The following is a 12,279-nucleotide window of genomic DNA, read 5'->3' as shown; positions in this document are numbered from 1 at the left end:
GAGCTTCCTGCCGCGTGCGGGCGCCGCGGCAGCTCCCGCCCCGCGCAGCCGCGCGGCCCCGGCGGTGCCGCTCCTGGTTGGCCGCCGGCAGGCCACGGGGCGGGGGGAGGGCGGCGCTCTAGGCGGCCGCCGCGCTCTCTCTGGCCCTGGCGGACCGCGAAGATGGCGGCGCCCATGGAGGTGGCGCTGGTGTCGGACGCCGCCGGGCCGCTCTGCAACTGCTCTGTCTGGGAGCTGCACTCGGGCTCCGCTCTGCCCGGCTACCGCGGCGGCAACAGTGGGCCGCGAGGGCTGGCGCTGCTGGGCGGCGAGCACCTGCTGGGGGCCCAGCTCGGCAAGAGCTACATCAACGTCTGGGAGCTCCAGAGGAAGGTACCGGCGCGGCGGGCGGGCCCGGGAGGCCGCGGCTCGGGGGGCGGCACCGCGCCCCGCGGAGGGGCCCCTCGTCCCTCTGGGGATGCGCCAGGGCCCCCTCTCGGGAGACTCCCCGTCTCTGTGGTGAGGGCCCCTCTCTCCGTAGGGACCCCCCCCCTCGGCCCCTCTCTCCGTAGGGACCACCCCCCCCGTGGCCCCTTTGTCCGTAGAGACCCCCACCTCTATGGTCAGACCCCTAGGCCTCCCCTCCCTCCGTAACGACCCCCATCACCACAGGCAGATGCTTGACATCCTTCTCTCTGCAGGGAGTCCCCAGTGATGCCCCTGAACCCCCCATCTCTGGGGGGATCTGCCCGCAGCCCCCTCCCCACCTTGCCCCCAATCCCTGGGGGTCATGGATCCCACAATGCTGGCTCCCTTCCTGAGGGTCCTGGCCGATCACATGGAAACATCCAGGAAGAGTCTTCTCTGCGGGGGGAATCGGCTGTTGGGCTCCTCTCTGGGCCGGTGTCTCCCCAGCTGTGCCCCCCACCCCAGCTCCCCTTCCCGAGGCTGGAAAGGAGCGTCACGGCTCCCAGGGCTGCCCAGGCAGGTGACTGTCCCCATCGAGGGAGAGCCCGGGAGGTTGTGGGCATCCTGTGGTGGGGACCCGCCTCACCTGAAGCCTCCCATCGCCTCTGCTCTCTGCACCTTCCAGCCAAAAAATGGAAGGCTAAATGCAGCCGGACAAACCTCACCTGTCCCTACAGAGCTGTACTCCTCCTTCCTCCTGCTAGCTGCGCCCCGCTTGTGTTTAAACTGGGGTAGGGCAGTAGCAAATACAGCTGTAATCTTGCCATTCCCTGTTTTTCCCCTCAGTGTTGCTGCAGAGAGCAGCCCGTCAGTTTTGGCACACGCAGCCCCTTCGCTGCCACAGCTTGGGGTCTGCTTTTTCCACTTCCCCCAAGCTGAGAGGAGCTGCTCTCAGACCTGCTGCATGTTCTCCCAGGCTGGGAGCTCCTGTCGTCGTCTTTTTTATTTTTTGTTACTGTTATTTAGTTGTAACCTTCTGAGCCTGTTGTCTGCTGAATCTCTGGGGTTCCTTAGCTGTGGAGTGTAACTGCATCCAGACCCCTTGCCTTTCAGTACCCCTCCTGCTGCGTGGTGCTGGAGCTTTGTGCTTGGAGGAGGGTGGAGGGGAATTTACCTTTTCCCTGGGGGGCTCAACATGAAACAACTGCAACAAAACCAGGAAAATGCAGAGCAATTCGATGCGATTCGCATGTGTGGCCAGTGTTCTCCATTTTCCTCTTGGGCATTGAGTCTCCAAACCGCGGCGGTGCTGATGTGGGTTGAGGACACGGCTCAAACACAGGCAGCTGCAGCGCATCAGACACTGCCTGAGCTGCCTCTTCTACCACGGGCCAATCTTAACTGAACCAAGGTCTTGTTTGTCTCTCCCTCCCGTACTCCGGCCCGTACTGAATGGCCACTGTGTTCTTTCTGCCCCCAGGACCAGCTCCAGCAGAAGATCATATGCCCTGGCCCAGTGACCTGCCTGACGGCTTCTCCCAATGGGCTCTACATCTTGGCGGGGGTTGCTGAGAGCATCTACCTGTGGGAGGTGAGGGGGCTGCCGGCTGGCATGGGCGACGGGGATGTGCAGATTCGCATCCCACACAATACAGCAAGTGCCTCTGTCCTCTCAGGTGCCAGTAAATCCACGTTATCCGGCCTCCACAGTGGAGCGAAGGCTTCTCTGTGTCACATACCTTACAGCTGTCCTGGAGTCCACATTGCCTTGAGGGGTTGGGGCCAGCTGCTCGGTAGCCTCTGTGGGTGTGCAGACTGTGGGGCAGCTTGTCAAGCAGGAGGGGAAGAAATTGTGGTGGGAGGTGCTGGGTGCTGCTGAGTCTGTTCTTTCCTTCTCTTTCCAAGCTGCTACAGATGCCTCAGGGGTCAGGTGTTGCTCCCTCAGAGCAAAAACACAGGACCTAGTTTTCCTGTAGCACTTCTTCCACATTTTAGCCTAATATTTGTGTGTGACTTGTGATCTGGATGTCTGCAGAGACTGTCGTGCTCTGGTCATCGTCCTTCTATTTTTAATTAATTGTGTATTCACGTGGGGATTACACTGCATCTAAGCACTTCAAGCAAATAAAAGAACAAGCTTGTTCTGAGCCCTGGGATTAAACACCGAGATGCCTAACCTGGAAAGCTCTCCGTGCTGGGGGATGTTCCTGAGCCTTGTTATGTGGGCGGCTCTATCTTAATTCATCAGGTTTTTCTTTTAAAAACGTGCTTGTGACACTGTTGGGGGAAAAAAAGCCCTCACAAGGAAGGCTGGGCTGAGACTGCAGCAAGTGGGAGTTACTGGCTCGTGATGCTCTGAGCTCGTCCCTGCTCTGCTTCATCTGCAGAATGTGGCCCTTTCTGTCTGCCCCCAGCTACCTGTGAAAACGTTTCTGAGCGTCTGCCTGGAGTGAGTGACGGCACTGTCCTTCTGGCAGCGGGAGCAGGCTCGCTGGGGGGGCTGCGTGGAAACGACCGTGAAGCTGGAGCTGGGCCCAGGAGCCCTAGTTTTGTGCCTTCTCTGTTGAAACCACTTGTTCTCCTCTGAATTGCAGTTTGGTTTTATTTTTCAGGTGTAACTCAGAAAACAAGAGGGAGTTGATTCTGTTCTTTTAATATGGGCTTCCCTCGCTGCCTCCTTAGTTCCCTCCCCATCTGCAGCGTTGCCTTTTAACAAGAAAACCTTTAGGTTTAGGGAACTCCTTGTCCACCCTAAAGCCTTTGTTGGCCCGAGGCCACGCAGCCGTGCTGAGGTGCAACAACCCCTGGGGTGGCACGCAGCCTCCTGTGGCTTTCGTAACTTCTGCAGCCATCTCGTTAGCTGTTGTGGGAGGTTGGAAGAAGCCATCAAAGTCATATTAATGGTAAATAGGAAATCTTTACTGCGTTTTTGTGTGTTGACTGGAGAAGTGGCGCTGGCGTCACTAGGTTCCAGGTGGGCAGGACCTCTTCAAACTGTCTTCTGCTGTATTTACCTTCGGTCCTAAGCATACGTGGTTGTACTGGGTGCACCTTGGTTGTGTCATTTGCTGTCAATGAGGTGCTGAGGGGCTCGCGTTGGTGATGCAGCCTTCCCTTTTCACTCTGCTTTCTGCCTCCGCTCACCACCCTGCTCTGTACGGCACCGCAGTGCAGGGATTCTCCACTCTGCTCGCGCCTGGCACAGCAACGCCCAGCTGGGGACAGAGCTGCAGGTGCTGCTGCACCCACAACCGATGAGGGCAGGCTGCTGGCTTATTCTGGGGCAGCTCAGGGCTTCTTTCTTTAATATTATCCCACCCTTTCCCTTGCTCCAGGTCTCCAACGGGAACCTCCTAGCCATCCTGAACCGACACTACCAGGACCTCACATGCCTCTGCTTTACTGATGACAGCAGCCACTTTCTCTCAGGGGCGAAGGACTGCCTGGCTCTGGTGTGGAACCTTTACAGGTAACGGTGGATGGTGGGGAGGTCTGGGCCCATTTGTACAGGGGACAGGGAGCATCTGGGTGAGGAATATTAGAACAAGAGATCAGCCACCGTTTCCTGGAGGCGGAATCAGCTCTAACTAAGCCTGCGCATCTAAGCTGCTCATAAAGCTTGCTGGTGATGATGAGTCTGTGCCCTCCTTAGGTGGCTGTTCCACTGCTGTCATCCTCGCTGCTGGAGAGGTTTTTCCTGGTGTCTCATCTGAGTTTCCTAATCTGTGGCATATGGCTCTGACTTCTTTTCCCTGCTTGACACAGAGTAGATTGCGCCCTTTCCCTGCTAATGGCAGCTGAGGTCTCTGTCCCCTCTGGGATGGGGAGCTCAGCAGTGGCCCTCGTCCTCGGTATTGCGTGTACTGTGGTTGCTGATGGCTTCTCTGTCCTGCTTGGTCCTTGCAGCCAGGAGAGCCATCCCAGAGGGAGCAGAGCCTTGGCCCGCTCTCCTCACAGCCGCTTGCTTTGCTCTGGCATCCCCAGTGTTGCTCTTGCTAATGTGCTGTGCCAATCCGTGTCTCTGTTCTCCCCTACAGTGTGCTGCAGGCAGAGCCCTCCCAGATCCCCGACCCTCGCCACGTGTGGTCCCGACACAGCCTCCCCATCACGGACTTGTGCTGTGGCTTTGGAGGGCCCTTGGCACGAGCTGCCACAGCCTCCCTTGACCAGACAGCAAAGGTAAGGCTCAGCTCCATCCCACCAAACAGGACTCCCAGCGGTGCGCAGGCCCCACAGGGTTAAAAAAGAGTTTCTGCTGGGCTGCAGCAAAGCTGTCAGAGGGTTGCAGTGACTGAATTTCTTGGCTGTCTCTGTGATGACTCAGAGCTGCCAGACCTAATGGGCTTTGCCTCTCCAAACACCAGCAGTTTCTCTGCACCTGCCCTCGGGCTGAGCCTCTGCATGCTTTGCAGTCCCTCTGCTCCTGGGAAATGTTGGGGTCAGCTCCTCTCATTCCCCTCGATGATGTCCTTTAGCCTCGAAGGGAAGGGAGCAGAGCGGCCTGGAGCACGAAGCCAGGAGCCCACAGCCCGCTGCTGGGGCCCTGCAGGGAGGGGGCTGCCCTGTGGGGCAGGACAGGCATGGGGTGGGAGGGTTAAGGGGCATTTTGGAGCTGCCAGGGAAACTTGTCTCACAGTCACCAAGAGGCTGGTCCTGGGTTCTGTTTCTCCATCCACAGCAAGGAGAGGCTGCTGGTTCATGCTGCCAGCTTGTCACTGCAAGCACACGAGCAGCAGCATGTCCTTCCAATCCTGCCATTAATGTCTAAGTCCCTAATTCTCCTGTACCCTCACTCCAGCTCTGGGAAATCTCATCCGGGGAGCTCCTGCTTTCTGTCCTCTTCGATGTGGGGATCATGGCTGTGACTCTTGACCTCTCAGAGTATCACATGTTCTGCGGCGGCATGGACGGATCCATCTTCCAGGTTGACCTCTGTGCCTGGGTGAGTGCGTGGGGCTGCAGATCTGCTTGGTGCTGCTCTTGATGTGGCACCCTGAGCCACTGTCACCTCCCCGCCTATGTGACTGGTGTGACCTGCCAGGACATGGGGGGGCCTGGGTTCCCCTGTACCTCCTCTGCCCCCTCCAGACACAGTGATGAACCTGCTGGCTTTGGTCTTCCTGAATTTTAACCGCTCACTCCCTTCCTTCCTTCCTTCATTTCTGCAGCCGGTCCAGAGAGACCGGACCTTCCAGACAGAGCGGGAGAACGGGAAGGTCTTCAAAGGACACAGGTGAGGGACCAAACATACCTGCCAAACACTTCATTGCCCCCGTCTGCCCACCCCCACCAGTTTCTGTCAGTTCTTGGGTCATCCTGAGTTTAAACATCCTCTTCCCCATTCCAGGAACCAGGTGACGTGTCTGTCTGTCTCCACGGATGGCAGCCTGCTGCTTTCCGGCTCACACGATGAAACAGTCCGGCTGTGGGACATCCAGAGCAAGCAGTGCCTGAAGACGATGAATCACAAAGGTAGGCATGCCTTTATCTCTGGGATCCTTTCCTCCTCAATTGCCAAAGGCCACTGCTGTCTCACTTCTGCTGTTCTGATACTGCCCTGGGCACTTCAGGCATTTCTCTGCTACTTGCTTCACACCTCCAGGAGGGGTAGAGGCATCAGAGGGACGCCTCAGCTGCCTGGAGTGATGTTTTGACCTTGTCCATGTCTGTTAACAACCCCCTGTGCACTGTCAGGCCGTGAGTCATAGATTTCACCCTGTCAGTGAGGACATCCAGGATCTTCCTCCTTGTTTTCCAAAGGGAGCAGTTGCCCCACATGCACCCCAGTGCCTGGGGAGGCTGCGAGAAGAGGAGCGTGGAGCAGAGACTGTCTCTGTGACCCCGGCAACGAGCACCCGTGAGCTCATTAGGCCTGAAGTGAATCCGATATAGGCAGTCGTCTGGGATTTCAGTCTAATGGCTCCGATAAAGTGTGCAAACAAACCTTTACAGGCTCGGATCAGCAATTAGGTGCCTCAGAGCAATGGATGATTTAGCCCTCCTGTTGTGTTTGAGCTGCTGCTAGCTGGGGATTTCTTACATGACTGTGGCAGTCTTCAGTCTCTTAACCCCGCTCTCGCTGGTGGGGCTGGCGGCGCTGCTCTGCGGGTGCTGCTAAACCCTCCCAGAAGGTGACGGTGGTGAAAGTCAGACCCTGTTCCTCTGTGCTTCTGAACAGAGGTGGGCAAGCTGCTGCCTCAGCGTCAGGGCAGTCGCTGAAAGCCAGGCTGCCTGCAGACCCTTCTTCCTTCCCTTTTGCTGCCAAGGACCGTTTCTAATGGGGACCTACTGCAGCGCCCATCCAGCCTTGCTCCACTAGCGTTAGAAGGGTGAAAGCAGATAAAATCTGAGCTGTGTGAGTCACCGGGGTGGGGGGGCAAGCTTTCGCTGCAAGCCAGGCATTAAAACCCTCCTCCTTGAGGCTGCAGGGGAGTGCAGATGGACCCAGGCTCTTCCATGAGGGGCTGGACCAGGCTGACCGTGCCACTGGGTGCTGGGGCCATCGGGTGTGGGTGCTTTGGCTGGCTTGCTTCTTCCTGCAAGGCGGGATTTGGCTTCCCTGGCAGCCCTAGCACCGGCACCACCACCTCCTGCTGCTGTGCCCTTAGTCTGAGCCTGGGAGCAGGGTGGGAGCTGTACTGTGGATCGGGAGCTGCCATCCAGGGGAGCCCACCACCAGAGAGCCGCACGTAGGTGGAGGGTCCCCCCACAGAGTGCAGGCTTCCTGCGTCGGGAGCTCTGCGGCCCTTCTGCCCCAGTGCTGCCTCTCCTCGGCTTAGTGGGGCAGCGAGTTCCCTGCGGTGCTGGTCTCCAGCCGGTCCCCCTCTCTCCCCATGGCCTTTCTCGCCGCCTGTCCAAGCAGTGACGTGAGCCTCCCAGCAAGGTCTGTTCCCTGCTGCTGCCCTGCTCGCCCCTCTGGTGCACTCCCCGAGTCTTTCCCTTCCCAAGGCAGAGATGACACAGGCTTTTCTGCCATGACTGACGTGACAGCAACCTCCGGCCTGGCGAGCTCAGGAGGGCAAAGTCCCTCTGCTTGCAGGGCAGAGCGGGTAGCTGGGGGCAAGGCAGAAACCGCTGCCCCCCCCCCCCGCATGATGGTGCTGCAAATAGATCGGAGGGGCTGGACTGTGGCTCAGGGCTCGAGAGGAGCGTAGCTGTGCAGGCAGGACAGACGCAAGGGCTTCTCCAGCAAGGTTTGCTTGTCCTTGATGGGGATGGACAGTGGTGGCAGAGCACTGACAGGTGGGTGGACTTTGAGAAATCGGGCTGCTGCTCTTGGGGAACGAGCTGTGGCTGTACTGGGCAAGGCAGGGCTGCTCAGTAACCCAGCATGGCTGGCGCCGTTCTGAGGACAAGCAGACCTCTGGGATGAAGCTGTGAACCAGCACTCCCCAGTTCTCTTGCCAGCACTGCCCCCAAATCCCTCCGGGCCTCGGTTCCCATCCTGTCGCGCAAGCGCCATCCTTTTCTCTGCAAACACGGCGTGGCACAAATGATCCCCGAGGGCTCGTTCATTCAGGGCCACCCTGGGGATGCTCCAGCCTGTCTGTCCTGCTGGCAGCTGCCGGTGTTGGAAGCCAGGTTAGTTATTCTCCCCCAGCTGAGTTCCAGTCCCCCTGCCCACGCTGGCCAAATGTCACCCACTGTCTGCTGCCCAAGGCATCGTGACAAGGTGGGCTTGCGTGGGACTTGGATCTGCACTAGGGCCCGTGAACATGTGGTGGGGTCTGTGTCTGGATAGGGATCAGATCTGGGGGTCTGCGGGCTAGTTCGTGAGATTTTCTCCTCTCTGCCTTTCTTGTCCATACCTCTCTTGTCCATTCCTTTCAAATTGCTCCTCAAATTGTCGGTGAACCAGCAGCGGTAATCTCACTAATGGATACTTTCATAAGAAGCAGCAAATGTCTTTAGGGGTGGAACAAGAGTAAAGTAAATGGTTTGTTACAGCAAAGTGTTGGCAAAGAGCAGGTTTGGGGCCAGCCCGGGACTGCTGGCAGAGCAGCTGCTGGACCGAGCGTTTGGTTTGCCAGTGGGATCCAGGCTTTGGAGCAGACTGGTTTGTCTGGAGCGGGAGATGATGGTGAGGGAGCCCTCACCGCATCAGAGGTGCTTTTCTCCGTCTGGGTCTGGTCTGCAGAGACTGAAAGCCTCGGGTGGCTCCGAGCCCCCCTGCCCACCCCTCCCCCAGGCGCCCTCCCCCACCCTGCACCTTTCCCCGCTGCCTTTGGCAGGGACACTGGGCGGGCGCTGCAGCAGCCTGCCTCCGCTCAGGTGCATCTGGATCCTTTTAACCTTTCCCTTCGTTCTGTCGAGTTCAGCCAGGGAGAGATGGATGGCTGGGGATTTATTAGTGGTGACCGAGCTGTTCTGCTCGCACACAAGCCCGTTGGCTGCTGGAGGTGCGCTGCAGGCAGTGTGGGGGGCTTCGTGGGGCTGGGGGGGTCGCTGTGTCTGATGGGGAGAGGTTTGGGGCGTGGGGGGCAGCAGTGGGAGTCTGCATAGCGAGCACGAGCTTGGAAAGGGGAGGTGGAGGGGGCTGCTGACAGAAAGCAGCAGCCTGTGTGGGTAAATGCAATAATTAAAGCATTCATTAGCTCTGCCAAATGAGAGTGTGTGATAGATCATTGCAGGAGACAGCTGCAAGAGTGGCAGCGGCTGATGGATTACTGGCTCTGCGGAGGATGGCCGAGCCACCCTGCTCCTCCCCATGCTGCCTGCTGGCCCCGGGGTGCAGAGCCCCCCCCGTCCCCACTGCCAAGGACAGGGAGAGGGGCTCTGCCTCTTCCCGGGTGCCGGGGAGGAAGGCACGAGTCCTGGCAGCTGCCCACGCCGCAGGTCGTGCTCTCTGCCGAGGCGCCAGGCGAAAGGCAGACATGTCCCCTCCTCTTGTCCCATCCCAGGTCCGGTTACAAATGCCTTCATAGTGCTGGCCCCAGCCAACATGTTCAACCCGGATGGGAAGCCCAGTGTGCCTCTCCCCAAATTCAGCAAACACCTCCACGGCACCGAGAGCAACGACGAGCAGGGGAGCGAGGGAGTGACGCTGCGCCTCGGGCTCCACCAGCAGGTACTGGGAACCAGCTGGGGAGGGGGAGATGGAGGTCGGGCAGGGGATCTGTGCTGGGCGGTGTGAAACTTCTCCTCCAGCCAGAGCAGCGGCGGTGACTGCTCTGTGCTGCTGCACTGCTGATAGGCAGCAGCTCCACGGCCTGTTCTGATCTTCCCCCGTGGTGCTGAACTTCCCCAAGTGCTGCTTTTTAAAGCACTGGAAGTGCCCAGTTAACTGCTGGGTGGTGGGAGACTTATGGGCAGGCCGGGCAGGGAGCAGGCAGGGAGCGGGCAGGCTGTTCCTCTCATGTGTGGCTGGGAAAGAAGAACCTCTGGACCAAGGTCTCCAGCTGGTGCAGTCGTGGCGGGGGGGTCTGGAGGTCGCTGGAGCTCTGCAGCTCTGCCCTGCCCAAAGTCCTGCCTCCTGTCAGAAGCCCCCCACGCGGCGTCTTTGCCCCTTTCTGCCAGAGGCTGTTCCCCCTCCATGAACGCCTCTCTCCAGCATGGTGAAACCCATTCCTCCTCCCTCGTGCTCCCCACGCCATCCTGGCTGCCGCAGTTATTTGTCCTCCCAGCCCTGTGCCGCAGCATGAGGCTCTGCTGTCCCACCGCTGCTGTCCCTCGGTCCCAGCGTGGCCGTCCCCAGGCAGGGGGTTATCCTGCACCATCAGGACCACAGGCTCGCTGTCTGCCACGCTGGTCCTTCCCCTGGCCTCTCTGCCGGCGGTCGCAGAGCTTCTCGCCTCTGTCAGTGGCTGTCCCCGGGCGAGTGACAGTCGTGCCACGGCTGATGGATGAGCTCCGTGTTGGGGAGGTGGCAGCTGGTCCAGGAGGGGCTGTTTGCCCGCTGCTCGGCGGGGAGGACACATGCCAGCGGTGCAGGGCCGGCTCAGGAGCTGCTTTGGAAATGTCGGTCCTGCTGTCGGTCCAGGCTGCCCCACTCGCAGCACACGGCTGGGGACAGCAGCCTGTGGTGTGGCAAACCCAGCGCTTCCCCCTGCCCGTGGGGAGCTGGCAGGGAGGTTTGGCAGACCCCTGCCCAAGGCCCTCTCGAGGGGGCTGCTTTGGGACCCCTGTCTGTGCCCAGTCCTGCACACAGGCCTTCCCTTTGGAAAGGGCGTGCAGCTCCAGCCAGGCTCTGCTGGTGCCACGGGGTGGGCTGTGTCCCGCTGGAGGTGTCTGCTTTGTCCCATGGGGCTGGGCTTCTTTGCCTGCTCCAGTGGAGAGCCCTCCCCAGGGGTGTTGGGAGAGGGCCTGGGTCTTCTGTATCAGTCAGTCCTGTCTGGTCCCTGCAGGAGTCTGGGGAGAGCTACCTGGAGAAGGCTGAGAAGATGTACGCGCAGATGTACTCAACAAGGGAAAAGGTGAGAGCTGCTCTGAGACAGGGGAATCGTGTCCTCCTGGTACAGACCCCTTGCGGGGTCCTCTCTTCAGCTGAACCGGTTCTTGGAGCCCTGTGCGAGTTGGGGACCGGGTGGAACGAGCACTGGAAGTTGCTGACGGTGTAGGCGGGAGGGGCTGTGCTTTGAGCGGGAGATGGAAGAGGGAGAGGATGAAAGGGTTTGGGATTTGCTGCTCTTGGGGGAGCACCTGCCTCTGGTTGCCGGAGTGGGGTGCCTGACGCTTTTCTGCTGTGTTTTTCTGTCACAGAACCTGGTGGGAGACCAGGAGCATCTGACGATCCAGGTGAGCGAGCTGGAAGAGGAGGTGAGCACCCTCCGGAAAATCAACAAGAACCTCTTTGACTTCTCTGCTCGCATCATCACCAAACCAGCCAAATGAAGAGGCACCCCCTGCCCTCGCACCCCTCTGCCTCTCCCTGCCCAGCTCCTGGGGAAGAACCAGCCCGCCCTCGGGCACCTGCACACGCAGACGTGCAAACACGCCTGGCTCACGCCTGGCTCGCGTCCTCGCCAGCACCTGGCACGTGGCACACGCCGGAGCATTTGCCTGCTTGGTCTGGCGTCCGTTCGATGACGTGGGACTGAGACAAGCGCGAGGGCTGCAGGGCTGCTGCGTGCGGGACAAGACGGGGACCGTTTTCACCCCGATTCGCTGCTCGGTGCTGGCGGGGGCAGACTCGGAGCGGCCGGCTGCGGGAGGAGCGGCACCAGCTCCCAGGGAGGGGTTCAGGACGCAGCTCCTGCTCTTTCCCCAGCTCTTCCCTTGGCCCTTTTTTTTGTTTCTTTTCATTACTTGACCCTGCAGTGCAGACAGAAAAGTGGTTTTTCTCTTAATACCGGTTTGAGATTGGATTTTGGAGACCCCCTTCCCGCCCATCCCACCCTGGGAAACACTGCTCGATATCACCGGACCCCTTGCAGCTGGGATCCCGCCGTGGGCTTGTTCTGCTCTTGTGACAGTGGGGGCTGAGCAGCTCCTGCTCCTGGGGGGCACCCAGGGGCGGTGTCGGTGCTGCTTGGGGACAGGTGGGGGGTCCTGGGGGTACCGAGCCTGAAGATGGGACTCCCACACCACCCCATCCATCCTCCTGGTCCAGCAGGCAGGGGGCTGTCCCCAGGCTCAGGGTGTGGGTGGTGGTTTTGGGGTGTGGGACTGACTCCTTCGGGGAGGGGTGGGGGGGGCCAGCAAGGTGCTATTTCCAGTCTCATAAGTTGACGATTTATATATATTTGGATCCAGCTACTTTGTTTTCACGGTGTTCTGGGGAATGGGCCTTTTGTATTGTCACGAGCATGGCAGCGGGGGTTGTGGGTTTTGTTTAGGTTTATTTTTTACATAAAAGATTTGTTTTTTATAGTGAAAGATGCCTGAGTGTTGCTTTTTTTTTTTTGGCCTTTTTTTTTTTTTTTTTTTCTTTCACCCACCCTGCTGGTGGCCAGG

The 12,279-nt window shown here is 59.3% G+C and overlaps 1 protein-coding gene across 1 annotated transcript; it reads left to right on the top strand.

Annotated features, from left to right (window-relative positions):
- Window positions 1-128: 128 nt before the first annotated feature.
- Window positions 129-11,729, top strand: WDR18 (WD repeat domain 18). The gene is made up of 10 exons (XM_055709758.1): window positions 129-372; window positions 1,868-1,978; window positions 3,723-3,856; window positions 4,425-4,566; window positions 5,186-5,329; window positions 5,556-5,620; window positions 5,735-5,859; window positions 9,288-9,454; window positions 10,731-10,799; window positions 11,086-11,729. Exons 1-10 carry the CDS (start codon window positions 163-165, stop codon window positions 11,215-11,217), a joined length of 1,299 nt encoding a protein of 432 aa, XP_055565733.1. The 5' UTR covers window positions 129-162; the 3' UTR covers window positions 11,218-11,729.
- The last annotated feature ends 550 nt before the right edge of the window (window positions 11,730-12,279 follow it).

This window comes from Falco cherrug, chromosome 4, assembly GCF_023634085.1.
Source record: "Falco cherrug isolate bFalChe1 chromosome 4, bFalChe1.pri, whole genome shotgun sequence".
NCBI classification, from domain to species: Eukaryota; Metazoa; Chordata; class Aves; order Falconiformes; family Falconidae; genus Falco; species Falco cherrug.
The sequence above is the reverse complement of the archived record's forward strand: the minus strand, read 5'-3'. Positions and strand labels throughout refer to the sequence as shown.